The 21315-nt window shown below is 44.8% G+C and overlaps 1 protein-coding gene across 1 annotated transcript in view; it reads left to right on the top strand.

The window, feature by feature from the left end:
• Positions 1 to 7091, top strand: part of LOC120917243 (PRKC apoptosis WT1 regulator protein-like) — a 54392-nt gene extending 47301 nt beyond the window's left edge. Inside the window, exon 7 of the mRNA XM_040328391.1 lies at positions 6442 to 7091. Within this exon, the coding sequence (XP_040184325.1) occupies positions 6442 to 6528 (87 nt within the window). The 3' untranslated portion in view covers positions 6529 to 7091. The remainder of the gene's footprint in view (positions 1 to 6441) is intronic.
• The last annotated feature ends 14224 nt before the right edge of the window (positions 7092 to 21315 follow it).

Below are 21315 nucleotides of genomic sequence, written 5' to 3'. Positions count from 1 at the left end.
TTGCGCAGTCTTTCGACGTGGCTCCCAAACAAAATTGGCGTCCTTTTTTTCCCACAAATAGAGCTTTCTTTTGGTGGTATTTGATCACCTCTGCGGTTTTTATTTTTTGCGCTATAAACAAAAATAGAGCGACAATTTTGAAAAAAATGCAATATTTTTTACTTTTTGCTATAATAAATATCCCCCAAAAATATATAAAAAAACTTCCCTCAGTTTAGATACGTATTCTTCTACCTATTTTTGGTAAAAAAAATCGCACTAAGCGTTTATCGGTTGGTTTGCGCAAAATTTATAGCGTTTACAAAATAGGGGATAGTTTTATTGCATTTTTAGAATTTTTTTTTTTTTACTACTTATGGCGGCGATCAGCGATTTTTTTCGTGACTGCGACATTATGGCGGACACTTCGGACAATTTTGACACATTTTTGGGACCATTGTCATTTTCACAGCAAAAAATGCATTTAAATTGCATTGTTTATTGTGAAAATGACAGTTGCAGTTTGGGAGTTAACCACAGGGGGGCGCTGAATGAGTTTCGTTTCACCTAGTGTGTGTTTACAACTGTAGGGGGGTGTGGCTGTAGGTCTGACATCATCGATCGCGTCTCCCTATAAAAGGGATCACACGATCGATGCAGCCGCCACAGTGAAGAACGGGGAAGCCGTGTTTACACACGGCTCTATCCGTTCTTCAGCTCCGGGGACCGATCGCCGCACTCCAGCGGCGATCAGGTTCACGGAGCTTCGGACCGGGTCGCGGGAGCACGCCGCGGGCGCGCGCCCGCGGCCCACGGCTGGGTATTAGTACAGGACGTACCTGTACGTGGATGTGCCCAGCCGTGCCATTCTGCCGACGTATATGTGCAGGAGGCGGTCCTTAAGTGGTTAATGGCATTCCAGTCTTAGTCCATAGGGTTCAATATTGAGTTGGCCCACCCTTTGCCGCTATAACAGCTTCAACTCTTCTGGGAAGGCTGTCCACAAGGTTTAGGAGTGTGTCTATGGGAACGTTTGACCATTCATCCAGAAGCACATTTGTGAGGTCAGGCACTGATGTTGGTGCAAGAAGGCCTGGCTCGCAGTCTCTTCTCTAATTCATCCCAAAGGTGTTCTATCAGGTTGAGGTCAGGACTCAAGTTCCTCCACCCCAAACTTGCTCATCCATGTCTTCATGGACCTTGCTTTGTGCACTGGTGCGCAGTCATGTTGGAACAGGAAATGGCTGTCCCCAAACTGTTCCCACGGGGCATGAAATTGTCCAAAATGTCTGTGGTATGCTAATGCCTTAAAGCCTCGTACACACGATAGGTTAACCAGAGGACAACGGTCTGAAGGACCGTTGTCATAGGTTAACCTATGAAGCTGACTGATGGTCCGTCGTGCCTACACACCATCAGTTAAAAAAACGACCGTGTCAGAACGCGGTGATGTAAAACACAACGACGTGCTGAAAAAAACGAAGTTCAATGCTTTCAAGCATGCGTCGACTTGATTCTGAGCATGCGTGGATTTTTAACCGATGGTTGTGCATATTAACGATCGGTTTTGACCTATCGGTTACCAATCCATCGGTTACATTTTAAAGCAAGTTGTCTTTTTTTTAACCAAAGTTTAAATAACCTATGGGGCCCACACACGATCGGTTTTGACTGATGAAAACGGTCCTTCAGAGCGCTGTCCTCTGGTTAACCTATCGTGTGTACGAGGCATTAGAGTTCCCTTCACTGGAACTAAGGGGCCAAGCCCAACCCTTGGAAAAAAGCAACTCCCCACCATAATCCCCCTCCACCAAATGATTTGGACCAGTGCACAAAGTAAGGTCCATAAAGACATGGATGAGCGAGTTTGGGGTGCAGGAACTTGATTGGCCTGCACTTCAACCCGATACAACACATTTGGGATGAATTAACACATAGACTGCAAGCCAGGCCTTCTCGTTGAACATCAGTGCCTGACCTCACAAATGTGCTTCTGGTAGAATGGTCAAACATTCCCATAGACACACTCCTAAACCTTATGGACAGCCTTCGTAGAAGAGTTGAAGCTGTTATAGCTGCAAAGGGTGGGCCAACTCAATATTGAACCCTACAGACTTAAGCCTCGTACACACGATCGGATTTTCCAACGGGAATTGTGTGATGGCAGGCTGTCGTCGGAAAATCCGACCGTTTGTATGCTCCATTGTACAATTGTTGTCGGGTTTTCCGCCAACAAATGTTGAAAATCATGCTTTAAAGCGGGGGTTCACCCTAAAAAAAAATTCTAACATTGCATGGAGCCAACCTATGAGACCGACACTATGCTGTTTTTTTTTTTTTTGCGTACATACCATTTTAGGGCTATTTTCACCCCGCGGGAGTGGGCATTCCTAATCACAGGCTGTGATTGACGTGCTTCCGACCGACGCATACTGCGCGTCACGAGTTGCCGAAAGAAGCCGAATGTCGGTGCAGCTCTATACTGCGCAAAGACGTTTGGCTTCTTTCGGCAACTCGTGACGCGCAGTATGCGCTGGTCGGAAGCACGTCAATCACAGCCTGTGATTAGGAACGCCCACTCCCGCGGGGAAGCCGGGGGTGAAAATAGCCCTAAAATGGTATGTACGCCAAAAAAAACAAAAAACAGCATAGTGTCGGTCTCATAGGTCGGCTTCATGCAATGTTAGAATTTTTTTTTAGGGTGAACCCCCGCTTTAAAATTTTCCAACAACAAATGTGTGTTGTCGTATTATCTAATCTTGTGTACTAAAGTAAATGCAATGACTTTATTGCAATGACTGTAATATTGGTATTGAGTCAAGCATGATGAGATCTTGGAGATTTGGAATCAAATAACTGGAAAGTAAGACTTTCCATTGAGAGAACTTTTGAGAACGATTTGCTTACAGTAATAGTAGGTAGTGTTTTGGGAGAGTTTAAGGGAGGATTAATACAGTGGCAAGAGCCCCTTGAAATTCATAGAACATAGAACACCTTTGGGATGAATGAGAGCTCAGACTGCGAGCAAGGCATTCTGTCCTGTAAATACTGCTCACTGTCTTCCCCTCCACACTACTCTCCTGTATATACTGCTTACTGTCATCTCCTTCCCACTCTTCTCCTGTATATACTGCTCACTGTCATCCCCTCCCTACTCCTCCCCTGTATATACTGCCACTGTCATACACGTCTCTCCTGTAAATACTGTTCATTGTCTTCCCCTCCACACTCCTCTCCTGTACATACTGCCCACTGTCATCCCCTCCACACTCCTCCCCTGTACATACTGCCCACTGTCATCCCCTCCACACTCCTCTCCTGTACATACTGCCCACTGTCATCCCCTCCACACTCCTCTCCTGTAAATATTGCCCACTATTATACCCTTTACACTCCTCTCTTGTACATACTGCCCACTGTCATAGTGTGGAGGGTATGATGGCAGCCATCTTTAAACCTTGAGGGCTCATGATCTCATATTGCCCGGGGGCCCCATGAGCGGTGCTGTAAAAAAGTCTCGCCTCCTAGACCGGCTCCCAAAATAGATGGAACACTGATCCAATGCAGTGAAATTAAATCAGTGTGACATGTATCATAGGAGCCGCGAGCCGGTCTAGGAGGCTGGACTTTGTTACAGCGGCCATCCGGGAGATTCATATTCAAGCTCTGTGACAGTAGGAGATCATCGCCGCTCTGTGTGACCCAGGGGCACTGGTAGGCTGTAATTGGTGGGCACTGGCAGGTTGCATTTGGTGGGCACTGGCAGGCTGCATTTGGTGGGCACTGATAAGCTGAATTTGATGGACACTGGTAGGCTGCATTTGGAGGGCACTGGCAATCTGAAATTGGTGGGCACTAGTAGGCTGCAATTGGTGGGCACTTGTAGGCTGCATTTGATGCATTGATCTCTTGTATAATTTACACAGTCTCTGACCATCTCTTGTATCCTGTTTGCAGTCTCTGACCAGATCTTGTATCATGTCTGCAGTCTCTGACATCTTATGTAGTATGTCTGCAGTCTCAGACCATCTCTTGTATCATATCTGCAGATTCTGACCATCTCTTATAGTATATCTGCAGTCTCTTATCATCTCTTGTATCATGTCTGGAATCTCTGAACATCTCTTGTATCATGTCTGCAGTCTCTGAGCATCTCTTGTATCATATCTGCAGTCTCTGACCATCTCCTGTAAGATGTCTGCAGTCTCTGACCATCTCTTGTATCATATCTGCAGTCTCTGAACATCTCCTGTAGTATGTCTGCATTCCCTTGCCATCTCTTGTATCATGTCTGCAGTTTTTTCTTGTATCATGTCTGCAGCCTCTGACCATCTTCTGTATCAAGTCTGCAGTTTCTGGCTATCTCTTGTATCATGTCTGCATTCTGTGACCATCTCCTGTATCATGTGTGCAGTCTCTGGGGACACGACTGGCAAGGGCAATCGGCACCACACAGCAGGGATGGACTGGCCATTGGGACTACAGGGAGTTTCCTGGAGGGCCGATGGCTCAGTGGGCCGGCTTCAGTGACAGCAGACTGCTGCCCCCCTCCGCTCCTCTGTCTCTCCCTCCCCGCAGAGCTCACCTCCTCTCCCTCCCTGCAGCGCTCACCTGGGGGGAACAGAGAATCAGGGGGAGGACCAGAGGAGCAGGGGGGACGACAGAGGAGGATGGGGGAGGGGACAGACAGATATGGCCTGGGAGTTTCTCACTTCTGCCTAAACTTGACCCATAAGGGGGAGCACTGAACTGATTCTTTGCCCCAGGTGAAATAATGTCTAGCTTCCCCACTGGTACTGCCTATAAGAGTACCAGTACCAACCGTTCTATTCTAATAAAGTAGAACGGCTAGTGGCTAGTGAAGGGGGAGAGGGGGCTTGGGTGGCCGGGGGGAGGGCCAGTCTGGATGAAGTCCAGGGCCAAATTTTTGTCCCAGTCCAGCCCTGCCACACAGGGTGATTAGGTTATGCCCGGGCACACCCGGAACACCCTGTGTTCAGGCCTTTGGACAGAGTGATGATGGTGCCTTATTGTCCAATAAACAAACTGGAAGCAGAGAGGTGACACAGAAAGCTGACTTGCTGAATTAGGAAATAAATGTGTCACCTGTCTGTGCAGTGTACAAGTATGTCATAAGAGTAGCTGAACAGAATTCCAAATTATTTAATATATAACCATAAACACACTGTATATGTACTTAAAGCGAGGGTTCCGCGGGTATTCGTTTTTTTTTAATGCTTCTTGCGGTCTTACCTTGCTTAATCCGGCACTCGCGTGTCCTAATACCAGAGCCGCCAGCATATAGCTAGATTCACAAAGAGTTAAGCCGGCGTATCAGTAGATACGCCGTCATAACTCTGAATCTAAGCCGTCGTACATTTAAGTGTATTCTGAAATTGAGATACACTTAAATGTAGCTAAGATACGACTGCCTGCGCCGTCGTATCTTAGCTGTCTAGTTCCGCCGGCCGCTAGGGGCGTGAACGCTGATTTACGCCTAGAATGCGAGATACGCCTATTCACGAACATACGCTTGCCCGTCGCAGTAAAGATACGCCGTTTACGTAAGGAGTTTTCAGGCGTAAAGTAAGTCGAACAAATAGCTGGCCTAGCCAATGTTAAGTATGGCCGTCGTTCCCGCGTCGAATTTTGAAAATGTTACGTTGTTTGCGTAAGTCGTCCATGAATGGGGCTGGACATAATTTACGTTCACGTTGAAACCAATACGTCCTTGCGGCGTACTTTGGAGCAATGCACACTGGGATATGTCCACGGATGGCGCATGCGCCGTTCTTTAAAAACGTCACTTACGTCAGGTCATGGTTTATTTACATAAAACACGCCCACCTCTTCACAATTTGAATTAGGCGCGCTTACGCCGGCCTATTTACGCTACGCCGCCGTAACTTAGGAGGCAAGTGCTTTGTGAATACAGCACTTGCCTCTCTGACTTACGGCGGCGTAGCGTAAATACGATACGCTACGCCGCCTCAAAAATACGCCGCCCTACGTGAATCCAGCAGATTGTCTTTATGCACGAAAAGATGTTTTATAAAAATGTGTGATGGACGTTTCCATCTTGCTTGTGGGCAGTCTGAAGCCCACAAGCGTATCCTTCCCGGGATAAATGGCGAATTCGTACCCGCCCCCGCTTGCCGAGTCACGTGACCTACGAGATAACGCGGGATTACAGTACAGCGCGTCCCCTGGGAGTCTCATCACTCACCCCCCAGGAGACATAGCGCTCGGGGAAAAGTAAATACACGCCCACTCCCGCGAGGAAAGGATGCCTGACACAATGCTAAATGAAGGAACACTTGAGGTGAGGGGCCGCTTACTTCCCACGCTGTCCTAGATTCTTTGGCTTGTCATGTTGGGCAGTGGGGAGGGCAAGGGGAGTCAGCGAGCAGTTGATGTGCATGTGATTTCATGGTTTCTAAGCTGTACCAATTCTCATGACAGAAAATGAAGAATGCCGGGGATGATAACGTGAAACTGAAAGAAGAAAACCAAATGCTTCTTAAGATGATGGGCCAACTGAGCAGCTAAGACCATGAGACCTCTCTCCAAATGGTGATAGAAAAGCTGTTCCTTCACCAGGTCCAATAATTCAGTTGGCAATCTGGACAGGACTCTAATGAATTGATGACTCTGAAGGGAAGACACACAGGCTGTATGGTGAATGAGCTGACCTGAGGAGAACCCGGGAGACTCTTGGATAAATGGGTTCAATGATGATGTAGAAGAAAATCAAAGTTGCTGCAATTTCCAAAGTGCTGCTTTGTTTACACATTTGCTATTGAGGTTTATTTATTTTCACAGGGCTGTTGGTTTGTTCTTCTAATTATGAAGCAGTGCATTGCATAACAGTATAGCGAGAACCTTTGCATAAGCGTCAGCACAGACAGACTGTCCCTAATGATGGGGGTAACTGTACAATCATACTTTGTTGCTTTAGCAGTTAGGATATAGGCAGCATGAGGTTTGCCTAAATGCACCGATTCGTATGCCATGTTTGTATCTTCACATTAACCGCTTAAAGGGGAGTTCCACCCACAATTTCACTTTTTAAATATAAATACCCCTGTAATACACAAGCTTAATGTATTCTAGTAAAGTTAGTCTGTAAACTAAGGTCCGTTTTGTTAGGTTGTTACAGCATTTAGATAGTTTATAATCTAGAAATAGACCGTGGCCATCTTAAGTGTGGGCATCATGAAGCCAGACTGTATGACTTCCTGGATTTCAGCTTTGCATATCTCGCACATGCTCAGTGCACAAGCAATGTAATAGGTTTGAGTCAGGTTTGCAAGGACTACTGGGAAACATGATGCCTATCCCAGAAACCCTTGCAAATAGCCTAGGCAAATAAGGAGGAGGAAGTAATGAAGGACTACAAAATAAAGGTATTTACAAGCAACAAATTAAATAAAAATTGTCCATTCTGAACACTATGAGATTAGAGCATGCAGCACAGACAAACATAAAAAAATGGGTGGAACTCCACTTTAAGGACCGGAAGATTTGCCCCCTTAATGAAAAAGGCTATTTTTTTCTATACGGCACTGCGTCAGTTTAACTGACAATTGCGTGGTCGTGAAATGTTGTACCCAAGCAAAATTAATGTCCTTTTTTTATTTTTTCAAATATAGATTTTTATTTTATTTTCTTTACAAAACATAAAAAACATACATACATACAAGAAGTACAATACTGTCCACAAAAAGGGCAATGGAAGAAACACGTGCATTCTTATCCCGGACAGGGCCGGATATTCATAGATGTACATAGCACAACATGAGAAGGTAACGGCCCTATATCACAAGACTACCCGCACAGCCTCCTCCCCCTATGACGGCCTGTGCTCCAGAAACATCGGGCAGTTTGCGCTACTATCTCATAACTATCTGAAATTCAATTGCCCTGTCCAGGTCTCGCATGTCATTTGTTAGAAATAAAGAGAGACAGCAAGGGTAATGTCCTTTTTTTCCCACAAATAGAACTTATTTTTAAAGTGGGGATTTGGTGGTATTTGAACACCTCTACGGTTTTTATTTTTTGCGCTATAAACCAAAAAAAGCGACAATTTAAAAAAAAAATGTTTTTTTAAAGCAAATGCTAATTCACAAAGCACTTACCTCAAAACTTGCGGCGGCGTATCTTAAATCCCCCGGCGGAATTCAAATTCCGCGGCTAGGGGGAGTGTAGTATTTAAATCAGGCGCCTCCCCTTGCCGATTTAACTGCGCATGCGCCATCCGCGAATTTTCCCGGCGTACATTGCTTCCAATGATGTCGCTAGGATGTCATTGGTTTCGGCGTGAGCCTAACTTGCGTCCAGCGCTTTTGTGAATCAACGTAAAATTTCAAAATTCGACGCGGGAACGACGGCCATACTTAACATTGGCTGCGCCTCATAGAAGCAGGGGTAACTATACGCCGGAAAAACTATACTCGGTCGTTCGTTTCGGAATCTGCGTATCTCCTCATTTGCATAATCGTCGCGTAAATAAACCGAAACGCCACCTAGTGGTGACCCGACGTGATTGCCGTCCGTGTACATATCCCAGTGTGCATTGCTCCAAAGTACGCCGCAAGGACGTATTGGTTTCGACGTGAACGTAAATTACGTCCAGCCCAATTTTGCAAACGACTTACGCAAACGACGTACAAAATTCGACGCGGGAACGACATCCATTCTTAACAATGCGTACGCCTCATAGAAGCGGTAGCAACGTTACGCCGGAAAAGCCTTACGCAAACTACGTAAACAAATTCCGCCGGGCGCACGTACGTTTGTGAATCGGCGTATCTAGGTCATTTGCATTTTCTACGCCGAAAACTACGGAAGCGCCACCTAGCGGCCAGCGTAAATATGCACCCTAAGATACGACGGCGTAAGAGACTTACGCCAGTCGGATCTTAGCCTAATTTCGGAGTATCTTGCTTTCTGAATACAGAAAGAAGATACGCCGGCGCAGCTTTGAATTTACGTGGTGTATCTATAGATACGCCGGCGTAAATTCTTGCTGGATCCGGCCCTTAGTGCACATGGATACATGGATACATAAGCTTTTACGGAGTTAAGTTTAGGAGTTTTGGCAAAAAAACTCAAGTTTAAGAGCTGCCGGGAGCTGCTAGTGTACATGAAGCCTTATGCCCACAAACCTTGGATGGTTTTTCCGATGGAATTCCATTCAAGTTCGGCTTGCATACACACGGTCACACAAAAGTTCTCTGAACTTTTGTCCGTCAAGAACGCAGTGGCGTACAACACTACGATGAGCCGAGAAAATGAAGTTCAGTGCTTCCGAGAATGCGTCGAATTGTTTCCGAGCATGCATCGAATTGTTTCCGAGCATGCATCGGAATGCATTGGAATTGCTACAGACGATCGGATATTTCGATAGGAATTTTTTTCCATCTGAAAATTTGAGAACCAGCTCTCAATCTTTTGCTGGCGGAAATTCCGACAGCAAAACTCCGTTGGAGCATACACACGGTTGGAATTTCCGTTCAAAAGCTCACATCGGACTTTTGCTGGCGGAAAATCCGGGGCATTAGGCTGGCCATACACTAATGGATTTGCGAATGAATATTCCTTCTCAGTGCATTCAAAGATTTGATGAATGCCATTCGCAAGTAATTTTCTGAATGAAAACTACATACACTTTCAGAAACTTGCTCTTCTGAGAAAAGCTTTCCATTTTGCATCCTGAATTTCTTTGTCACAACACTCAAAAACAAACATCAGTACTAAGAATTCGAAAATCTAAATTTTTCAAGCAAAAATGTACTAGAGTACGGCCTGCTTTACTCGGTAAGGCAGTGTACAGTGTATTTAAAATGGTTCTAAAGGCTGAAGGTTTTTTTTTTTTCAAAATTCTTTATTTACTCACACCAAAGAGCATGTCCACGTAGATCACATTAACAGCATATAAACAGTAACATTTTCAGACGTTTAAGAGTATACCAGTACAGTGTGGCAGGGTAGTGAGTATGACCTAGTCCGTGGTCCGTCTGTTCCGTACTCGTGGCATCGGGCTCACCATCTTTCCTCGTGATAACCCTGCTCCTAGGGAGCTTCCAGCAACGGAGTGCGGTGTGAAGTCAAGGATCCGCGGACACGCCCTCTCTTTTCCATTATCGGGAGAGCAGAAAACAGGGAGAGAATGGAGCGGCAGGGAGTAACCCCTCCCGCCACCCATCCAAGGCTGAAGGTTTTTTATCTTCATGCATGCTATGTATGAAGGGCAAAAACCTTCAGTGTGTAGCTCCTCCCGGAACCCCCGCTATATACTCACCTGAATTTGATCCCGATCCAGTGATGTGCATGAGAGCATAAGCTCTTCCGTGTCTCTGACTCCTTATTGGCTGAGAGTCATTGGCTCCTGCTGCTGTCAGTCAGCAGAGGAGTGGGGGCGTGCCACGCTCTATGGGTCCCATAGTGCAGGAGTAAACACACACGTGTCCCCAGAGCAATCATCAGGGTGGAGGGGCCAGTAGGACCGGTGGGGGACCCAAGAAGAAGAGGATCGGGCTGCTCTGTGCAAAGCCACTGTACAGAACAGGTAAGTATAACATGTTTGTTTTTTTACAAACACTTTAAGTCATGTAGACTTCAGTAACCAAAGGCAATTAGTAGGGAACAGTATCGTAACCAACCTAACAGTAGTAAATGAAATTTCTCTTCCGTTCATGGACGGACACAGCATCCTTTGACAGTAGGGTTATATCCGCTTCCTTTAGGAACTCTCCTAAAGGAAGCGGATATAACCCTACTGTCAAAGGATGCTATGTCCGTCCATGAACTCAGAGAAATGGATTTTACGGTGAGTACAAAAATCCTATTTTCTCTTCCGTTCATGGACGGACACAGCATCCTTTGACAGTAGGGTTATATCCGCTTCCTTTAGGAGAGTTCCTAAAGGAAGCGGATATAACCGTACTGTCAAAGGATGCTGTGTCCGTCCATGAACTCAGAGAAATTGATTTTACGGTGAGTACAAAAATCCTATTTTCTCTTCCGTTCATGGACGGACACAGCATCCTTTGACAGTAGGGTTATATCCGCTTCCTTTAGGAGAGTTCCTAAAGGAAGCGGATATAACCCTACTGTCAAAGGATGCTGTGTCCGTCCATGAACTCAGAGAAATGGATTTTACTGTGAGTACAAAAATCCTATTTTTGATGCCTTACTTTATGCATCATCATTGCTCTTGATAAATCATGGATTGCTCCCAAAGATTTAATATAATTTACTTAATCCTCCTGTAATAAAACTGATAAGGCCTTCACTTGTTCCTGATCCATCCAAGCAAACGGTGATCGAAGAAAGAACTCAATTAAAGAAGAACTGCAGTCTGCTCACATCATTAGTAATAAAAACATCTTTGCCATTCTGAAGCTTCCCTTCAACCACTTTGCATATTATTTTATATATACTGTGATTCCGTACTTGCCAAATAGGCTGCAGAATTCTCCCTCCACTAATAGGCTGCAACCATTTTAACTGTGGGCAGCTGAAGCTGCTGCCTGTTCACTTCCTGGATTTACACAGAGGCACACCTCCAGCTCTGCAGCTTTCATTGGCCCTCTTATGACTCACCCCCCCCCTCCCTTCCTGGCGAACTCTCAGGAGAGTGAAAGAGAGAGCTGTGCATGATGTTCTAAGCCTAGGCTAATGACCAGACAAGAAACAGAAAGTGAGCTGTATAAGGTATTACTGGCAGAAAAAAAAAAGGGTTTTACTATCCAAAGTTAAAACAACAAGGGCAGAAGATTTGATAGATGGAAAGATGAAAAAATGACTGAAGGTCCGCTTTAAGCACTGCGCACTTTTTTCTCTGTAGCACTTATGGCATATTAATGTGTAATTTCGTGCTTTACATAGTTAACTGCCCCACTTCCAGGGATAATCCCCTGATTAGTATATGTGGAAATGTGTGTGATTTCAAACACTAATCACAATTTGCAATAAAAGATATTTGTTTTCTGAATGCTAAGCAGGTTTCTTTTTACTATTGATTTACATGATAATAGCACTTTATGCATTTATTCTTTAAAATTAAAAACTCAGGGCCAGATTCAGGTAGAATCGCGTAAATCCGCGGCGGCGTAACATATCACATTTACGTTACACCGCCGCAAGTTTTACGGGCAAGTGCTTGATTCACAAAGCACTTGCCTGTAAACTTTCGTCAGCGTAACGTAAATCCGCCTAATTCAAATGGGGCGTGTATCATTTAAATTAGGCGCGTTCCCGCGCCGAATGTACTGCGCATGCTCCGTTTTGAAATTTCCCACCGTGCTTTGAGCAAAATGACGTCGCACCGACGTAATTTTTTGAACGGCGACGTGCGTTACTTCCTTTCCTATTCACGGACGACTTACGCAAAAAAAAAAAATTGAAATTTGACGCGGGAACGACGGCCATACTTTAACATGGCTAGTCTAAATATAAGCCATTGAAATAGCATCCGTAACTTCACGCCAGGAAAAGCCGACTAGCGACGACGTAAGAGAATGCGACAACCGAGCGTACCTTCGTGGATCGCCGTAAACAGCTAATTAGCATACCCGACGCAGAAAACGACGCAAACTCCACCCAGCGGGCGCCGAAGTATTGCATCCTAAGATCCAAAGGTTTGGTTTGAGGATTCAAACTAAAGATACGACGCGGGAAATTTGAAAATACGCCGGCGTATCAGTAGATACGCCGGCGTATTTCATCTGTGAATCTGGCCCTCAGTAGCCATTAAAGACTAAAGCCTCGTACGCACAGTACGATTGTTGGCCAACCGAGCGCCTGATTCTTGTCTTAAAGCGGATGTCCCCTGAAAAAAAAATATTAAAAGCCAGCAGCTACAGCGGCTTAGTACGCCGTCGGATCTAAGATGCAATTTTCCGGCGGCCACTGGGTGGCGTTTCCGTAAGCCTGTCGGATCTAACACAGATGCCGTCGTATCTGTTTGGTGGATACCAAAAAAAAGATACGACGCGCAAAATTTGAAATTACACGGCGTATCAACAGATACGCCTGCGTAATTTCTTTGAGGATCTGCCCCTAAGTGTATACAATTGTCGTGCCACAAACACAAACACTACGAGGAATTTAAGCTATTGAGTGCCATTCGTTGGGCCCCTTCTGCTAATTTATTTTGGGCCCCTCCTGCTAATTTCGTGTTTAGTGAGCATTGTGTTTGTACTTTCGACTTTTGTGTGACGGATTTGTGTACTAATGATACAAAAATCAGACGTGGAGCCGTTGTCCGTCGAAAATTTACTAGCATGTCATCCAACTTTTGTTGGGCAAAAGTTAGACAACAATTGTCAAAAGGAGCGTACTAACAGTAAGAATTTAGGACAACAGTCTGTCAACAGAGAATGCCCTGCCAACAATCGGATCGTGTGTACGAGGCTTTAGTTTAGATAAAGACTAAAAGAAAAAATCAGCACAAGCATCAGTACTTAAATTTAAACCGAAGTGTCCCTTGTGTTGGTGCTTGCTGTCATGGTTGCCCTCTGCCCCCTCCCATACCCCACAACCACAATGTTCTGGTGCTACGGGGGCTAATAGAGTGCCGACTATGTCTGCTTTTCAACCTCCCTCCTTCATTCATAGAAACTGTTCTCCCATCAACAAAAATAAATGGAGGAGGTGGACCTTTCCATTATTTGACTGTACTTAATTCATAGAGCACTTCTTTTTAACAGAAGCTATCATATAACATCTGTGAGTGGAGAGGGGGGCCTATTTCTCTCAAATATTGTTCACAAATCTGTGTTAATGAGCACTTCTCCTTTACCGAGATAATCCATCCACCTCACTTGATAAGGCCGGGTTCACACTGGTATGACAAACGCTCCGACATTGGGAGCTCATGTCGCGTGCAGTGTTGTAAGTAACGGCTTTAAAATAAACGCTGTTACCTAACGATGCCCCTTTTGAGGGTAACGAGTAATCTACCAGATTACTCTTCCCCTCGCGGTAACGCCGTTCCCATTACTTGGGGGGCGTTACCGCAATTACATGTAGTACCTGTGTGTCGGCGGCCATCCATTCGCTCCTCCTCTGACTGTTTCGTGGACCGTGATAGGCGGAACAGTAATTTTCCCAGCAGAGCCTCTGTTTACTGTTCAGCCTATCACGGATGCCTTCTCATCCTCAGCCTCGGCCTTGGACGAGAGGACATCCGTGATAGGCTGAACAGTAAACAGAGGCTCTGCTGGGAAAATGACTGTTCCGCTTATCACGGAACAGCCTGAGAAGAAGGCGCGGGCTTTTGAAAAATAGATGGCCGCCGGCTCCCTCTCCCCTCCTCCTCCCTCCCTCACAGTCCGGAGCCGCCCGCCCGCCCGCCGACTCCGAGTCACGGACAGCACAGCAGGGAGCGGCCATCCCAGCCATGGCACCAAGCCAAGGACGTAGGAGGACGGTAAGCACTCCACCACCGAGCGGGCGAGGGGCGACTAAATGTGAAGTCACTGTACTAGGCTGCACATGTAATTGCCCTTGCCTCACGCTAACCCTAGCTCTCAAAGGATGTGACGTACACCCTATATGCTGTAATCGACATGATATACATTCAATGGCAAAGACCCCATTAGAAGTGCCACAGTTAACATAATTAAAAATAGTAAAGTCTCTCCTAGATAAAATATTCCCCAGGGTACTTGATCAGCGGCTTGAACATATGCAGCCCGCGGACAAAATGGAACATCAAAATCTGCAAATAAAACTTGTAAATATTTGGAGATGATACCCTCTCAGAATTAAACTCATGTGAAAAAGTGGTGACAAAGGTGATTGGATTATGGACAGAACAGGAAGAACCTTTTATCCTGTAATGCTTTTTATCAGTTTTCACCCTGTCCTTATTCAAAAGAGACAATCTTTCCTTTATGGAGGCTATACGGATGGCTCTATCAATATGCCACTGTTTGTAGCCACGTACTTTCAGTCTAGAGGTGATGTTATCGCATCATGAAAGAAAGAATCCATGTCAGAACAATTGCGTCTTGCTCTAATATACTCCCCTACAGGCACAGATTTGATAGTCTGCTTAAGATGATAGCTGGTAGACAAAAGCACAGATGTCCCAGCACATTTCTTATGGAAGGGGTATTTTAGCTGGAAAATTAGGGGGTCGTCATACGCCGGCAAAAAAAAAGTCAGTTACTTTGCTGAGTAACTAATTACTTTGCCAATGTAGTAACTGAGTCACTATCTCAATTACTTTTTCGGACAAGTAATTTGTAACTGTATCTAATTACTTTTTTAAAGGAAAATGAGCAACACTGGTCGCGTGACCTGTGAAAATCAATGTTTCCCTATGGGAGCCGTCTTAACTGGTCTAACACAAGTCGGTCCAACTTTGAAAATGCCCCCTGTACTACTTTGGTCCGACTTTGATCCTACTTCAGCCCATTGAATATCACTGAAGTCGGTTTGATGTCTTGACTGATCCGACTTCGGCATGCGACTTGTGCTCTAATTATCTTGAGGGGGAACTCCACGCCATTTAAAAAAAACGGCATGGGTTCCCCCTCTAATAGCATACCAGGCCCTTCAGTTTTTAATAAGGGGGCTGCCAGATCTCGGCCCCCCCCACCCTATGTGAATGAGTATCGGGTACATTGTACCACTACCCATTCACCTGGAAAAAAAAGTGTCAATAATAAAACACACTACACAGGTTTTTAAAGTAATTTATTAGGCAGCTCCAGGGGTCTCTTCCGACTTCTTCCCCCCTCTCCGGCTCTTCTCTGCTCTTTACGGTTTCTCTCCCTCTGTCTTCTGCCTGCTCTTTTGCTCGCTCTTGCCCCGTCTTCTTCGTTGTCTTCTTCCATCTGCTCTTCTTCCGACGTTGACAGAATGCTCTCTCCCGCTCCAATGCCCAGTGCGAGGTGTGCCACTACTTATATTGGCAACATTTAGGTGAAGGTAGTGACTTGTAGCAACACAGTGCCCCTTTGAATGGCAGAAGGGCTTTTATCTACAGGGACATTTTATTATATCCCCAAAAAAAAGGTCCAGAGGTGCTGCAGCTAAAGTGTTGATGGGCAAGATCTGAGATCTTTGGATTAAAAAAACGGGTGGATGCACTAATAGCTATTAAATAAAAATAATAACTATAATCAAAAATAAATTAATGAATAAATGAACAGCAAGTGAATCACCAGCCTACCTAATATAACCTAAATATCTAAAAAAAACACATTAATTTCATTCATGTGCTGCTATGAGTCCATAGAACTGTAGTGTACTGCAAGATCCACAACACTTGCCACGAACATCCAGTGAAATAATATCCAGTGATAAAAGCTGTTAATGGTCCACCTTCACCGACTCTAATAAGGACACCCACAAAAGTGCTCAAAAGGTGGCAGCTTACCACAAGTAGTTGACCCTTTTACTGAAAAAAGTGGTCAAATGTGCTTCATAGCAAGTTGGCCTTTGCTATTAACAGATGAAATAAGCAGATGATGGAACAGCCTCTTAACCCATGGAGACTCAGGACGGTATATGCAAATAAGAAGATAAGGTCCGAAATAGTGTAATCCCGTTTATTAAACTTTATAATGTTCAAATAAAAAGCCAAATGGTTGCTTTCTTTAGGAGTGCCCTAGGCCCGGCACTGAGGTTGGATGGCATAGAAACAAATTGTTGGAGATGGTCCCGACTCGTCGGGACCATCTCCAACAATTTGTTTCTATGCCATCCAGCCTTAGTGCCGGGCCTTGGGCACTCCTAAAGTAAACAGCCATTTGGCTTTTTATTTGAACATTTTAATAAACGGGATTACACTATTTCGGACCTTATCTTCTTATTTGCATATACCGTCCTGAGTCTCCATGGGTTAAGAGGCTGTTCCATCATCTGCTTATTTCATCTGTTATTGTGATTATTTATGGAATATTGTTATTATATTCATTTATTTTTCACTTAATGATCACTAATTATCAAGTTTATCTATTAGGCACCTGTCACGATGGGGACTAGATGTTAACGTGTTTTTTTATTCATTAATTTATTTTTGATTATAGTTATTATTTTTATTTAATGCTATTAGCGCATTCACCCGTTTTTTTAATCCACTTTGCAGCAGTGGTATCCACTGTTTTTTTGAGGTGCCGCTCATATTTAGTTTAATTCTTTGTTTAATTGCACATTTGGCACGAGATACATTTTTTCTTTTTACCAAGATCTGAGATCTGAGTATTCCTTTTGCACATGAATTTAAATACATAAATGTTTTTCATACCTGTGCTTTTCCAACCAGTAGGCCTGTCAGGGGAGCAGTATTAGTATGCAGTGTCTAGTGTGAATTTTGAAGGAGTTGTAAAGAATTTTTTTTTTCACCTTAATGTAATCTATGCATTAAGGTGAAAAAACATCGAATGCTGGAGCCCCGGTATACTTACCTGACCCCTCGAAAGTCCCGCGCGGTCCCGATATCCTCTTCGCCGCTCAGCCTGGCCACTGATTGGCTAGAGCAGATGGATTGAGAGCAGCGCAGCCATTGGCGGGGCCAAGTGATACAGTGAGTGGCTATGGCCATTTGCTGTATCACGGGAGCGCACCCGCAATTACTGACCACCATGCAAGCTCTCGCATGACTGTGGTGAGTAATTGCGGGGAGGACCAGAGACAGCCGCCGAGGGACCCCAGAAGATGTGGATCGGGGCCACTCTGTGCAAAACAAACTGCACAGTGGAGGTAAGTATAAGGCTTCATTTCCATGGACGTTTTTACAGACACTTTTCTGAGCGTTTTTTGAAGCTTAAGTCTATGGCCTCAAAACGCGCAAAAACGCTCAAAAACGCTACCGCTGCGTTTTTAAGCTCCAGCTAAAAAAAAATTAAAATAATAATAAAATGAACATGGACAGGCGTTTTTAAGCTGTAAAAACGTCCATGGAAATGAAGCCTAACATGTTTGTTATTTTAAATTTCCATGGACGTTTTTACAGCCACTTTTCTGAGCGTTTTTTGCAGCTTAAAAACAGCTCTCCATATTAGTCTATGGCCTCATGCCCACCATGAGGTTTTTGAGCTGTAGATGGCTGAGCCGTTTTTAATCTGCAAAAAAAACGCAGGACCAGTGCGTTCTGAAGCTCCAGAGTAGAGCTGTAAAAACGCCAGACGTTAAAAAAAATTCAAAAACGCGCAAAAACGCTACCGCTGAGCCGTTTTTAAGCTGCAAAAAAAAAACAGGACCAGTGCGTTCTGAAGCTCCAGAGTAGAGCTGTAAAAACGCCAGACGTTAAAAAACTTTAAAAAACACGCAAAAACGCTACCGCTGCGTTTTTGAGCTCCAGCTCAAAATAAATAAATAAATAAATAAATAAATAAATAAATAACATGGACAGGCGTTTTTAAGCGAACTTGAACTGGGAAACTGTGAAATAAGCACAGTTTCGACATCAAAGTTTTCCAAATATTAAAGTGACCCTGTAAATAGGGTTAAAATCCCAAGAGAACTTACCTTTAAAGGCCAACTCTGAGCAACTAAAAAATGATCCCTTACCAAGGGGTTAATTGCTCATTTTGGTGTAGAGAAACAAAAAACAAAATCCAAATCTCTGCGGCTCCCTGCATCTAGACTTCTCCCCCACACTGCGGCAGTCTAGGGTCCAGATGTCAAGACCAAAGCAGGGTCCATTGCCAGGTCTTGGATGTGAGGATGCTTAGGGACAGTCCACTGCTGGGGCATGGGGGAGCACTAACTGCTGGGGGAGTGGAAGATCAGGTAAGTAAAATTATTTCTCCTCTCCCCTGGACAAAACAAGCTATTAACCCTTGCTATTAACCCGTGCAGTGCGGGTGCCGCCCCACCGCAAGGGATCATTTTTTTAGATGTCCGGAGTTGAGCTTTAAACATAGCAGCATTATACTTAACTGTCTGTCAGTCTGTTTGCTAAAATGTAACCCGCTGACAGGGGGATCATTTTGCACAAATTCAAGCTAGCATTAGTCAGTATCATATTATGCTACGTTTCCACTGAGCGGATCGGTTCGGTACGGTTCGGTACGGTACGCTATTTTGGGTGTTTCCATTATGAAAGCGTGCCATAAAACCGAACCGTACCGCACCATTCAGGGTCCTGCTTCTCATGTGGGTCCATAGAAAATGGAACGGTACGGTTAGGGCGGAGCTACTGGCGTCACACAGTACTTTCCACTGATTGGTGGTCAGAAAACATCAATGCTGACGTCAAAGCAAAGCGCCAAACAATCACCACGTCGCCTTATTAGTCCATATAAAGGAGAAGGATGCCAGCAAACAACAGCAGGGTCTGGTTATCTGAGGAACTATCTACGTTCTTAGCAATCATCGGCGATGGCGTTATTCAGAGTGAGCTTGATGGATCAGTGAGAAATGAAAAGGTCTATAAAGATATTTCTCAGCGGATGGCAGCCGAGGGATTTGAACGGACGTCGGGCCAGTGTAGGGCAAAGCTTAAAAAGCTTAAAGCACAATATAAAAAAATTAAGGACGCCAACAGCCGTAGTGGAAACTGTCCAACTGCTTGGAGGTGGTACGACGCCATGGACGCCATTTACGGTCATCGGCCAGCAAACCAAGGCAGGGAGGGAGGTCTGGACTCTGCAACTGTAATTCTCGAATCTATGGTAGACCCCTTTGGTAAGTTTTTTTTTTTTAAAAACTTTGCATAGGATATCGCTCTGCTTACCATTTAAAATATAATATCTAACCATATGTTTATTTTCAGAAACAGTTGATGGACTCTCCACTGATGCATCAAACTTATCAGAAGATGGACCTTCAATGTCTTTCAGCAGCAACAGCAGCAGTATTTCCTCAAGCCAACCACAGAGTAGCCAACCACAGAGTAGCCAACCACAGAGTAGCCAACTACAGAGTACTCCCAATGCACCAAGGCACAATGGTAAGACATGATGATAATAAAGTAATTTTTAACTGCATTTTCTTAAACTAAAACAGCAGTGGGGCAGATGTGCAGGAGGTACAGTGTTGGAATAGATAAGAAGGGGGAGATCAGCTGTGGGGGAGATGTGCAGGAGGTACAGTGTTGGAATAGATAAGAAGGGGGAGATCAGCTGTGGGGGAGATGTGCATGAGGTACAGTGGTGGAAGAGATGAGAAGGGGGGGACCAGCTGTGGGGGAGATGTGCAGGAGGTACAGTGGTTGAATAGATGAGGAGGGGGAGATCAGCTGTGGGGGAGATGTGTATGAGGTACAGTGGTGGAAGAGATGAGAAGGGGGGGATTAGCAGGAGGTACAGTGGTAGAAGAGATGAGAAGGGGGTTCAGCAGTGGGCAGATGAGCAGTGCTGTGTATTGGTGTAGCAGATGAGCGGGGGGAACAGAGGTGTGGCAGTGAATCAGTGTGGTACAGTCTAGTGGGGCAGATGAGAAAGGAGCTTACAGTATTGGTTTGGCAGATGTTACCAAAAGCAATATTTAGGTCTTTTGTATATTACAGGTGAAAGGAGAAGGTTCCAGTTGGATCTGCGCACAGTTATGGAGGATATGCGGGCAGCAGAAGAAAGGCAGCTGGAAAGAATGGATAACCTTTCTGAGAGGCGGTTTCAAGCACTACGTCAGGATGCACAGGAAGCTATGCGCCAGGAGGCAGAAATTGCCCGGCAGCAGATGGAGCAGTTGGCTACCTTCAACCAGGCCTTCCTCGGTGTCCTTGGTCAGCTTGTTCAAGTGATTGGAGCCAATCGTCAACCCAGGTCACCACCCAGACATTAGTGCCTTTCATGCAGCACAGGACCTGTACCCATGTTTACGTTTAAAAATAAAGTGGGTTTTAAAGGTTAGATTTTTTTTTTAATAGGCTCCTTTGAGCCATCAGCGATCACACAAGATTGGACACATTTGCTCCTTGCTGCACATGGCTTTCTTTGTGCTGCTGCTCTGATTCCCTTCTGCCTCCTTTGCGTTATCACCCCCCCTTGGACGGTGGAGCCTGGATTTCAACAAAGGGCACCCCCGATCGCTTAATTTCTTCTCATTTTTGCATTGTAGATGTAATTGCGAATATACTTGGCATTTTTGGTTTACCTTTTCCTTTAATTTCCTTTTTAGATGTTTTTTTTCTTGGTCTGAATTTCTCACTTCCTGTTCCTTCTCAGTAAACCTGACAACATCATCTGAGCTGTGTTTAGTCAGTCAGCACAGCTTATTGAACAGCTTACTAAGGAGGAACAGGAAGTGAGAAATTCAGACCAAGGAAAAAAAAAAAAAACATTTATTGGTAGTGAAATTGAAGAAAAAAACTACAATGCAATAGCTTAGGGATATGCAATTAGTGGATATCCAACTGTTTCAGAACTACGA

Source organism: Rana temporaria, chromosome 11 (genome assembly GCF_905171775.1).
Source record: "Rana temporaria chromosome 11, aRanTem1.1, whole genome shotgun sequence".
Classification (NCBI taxonomy): domain Eukaryota; kingdom Metazoa; phylum Chordata; class Amphibia; order Anura; family Ranidae; genus Rana; species Rana temporaria.
The sequence above is the reverse complement of the archived record's forward strand: the minus strand, read 5'-3'. Positions and strand labels throughout refer to the sequence as shown.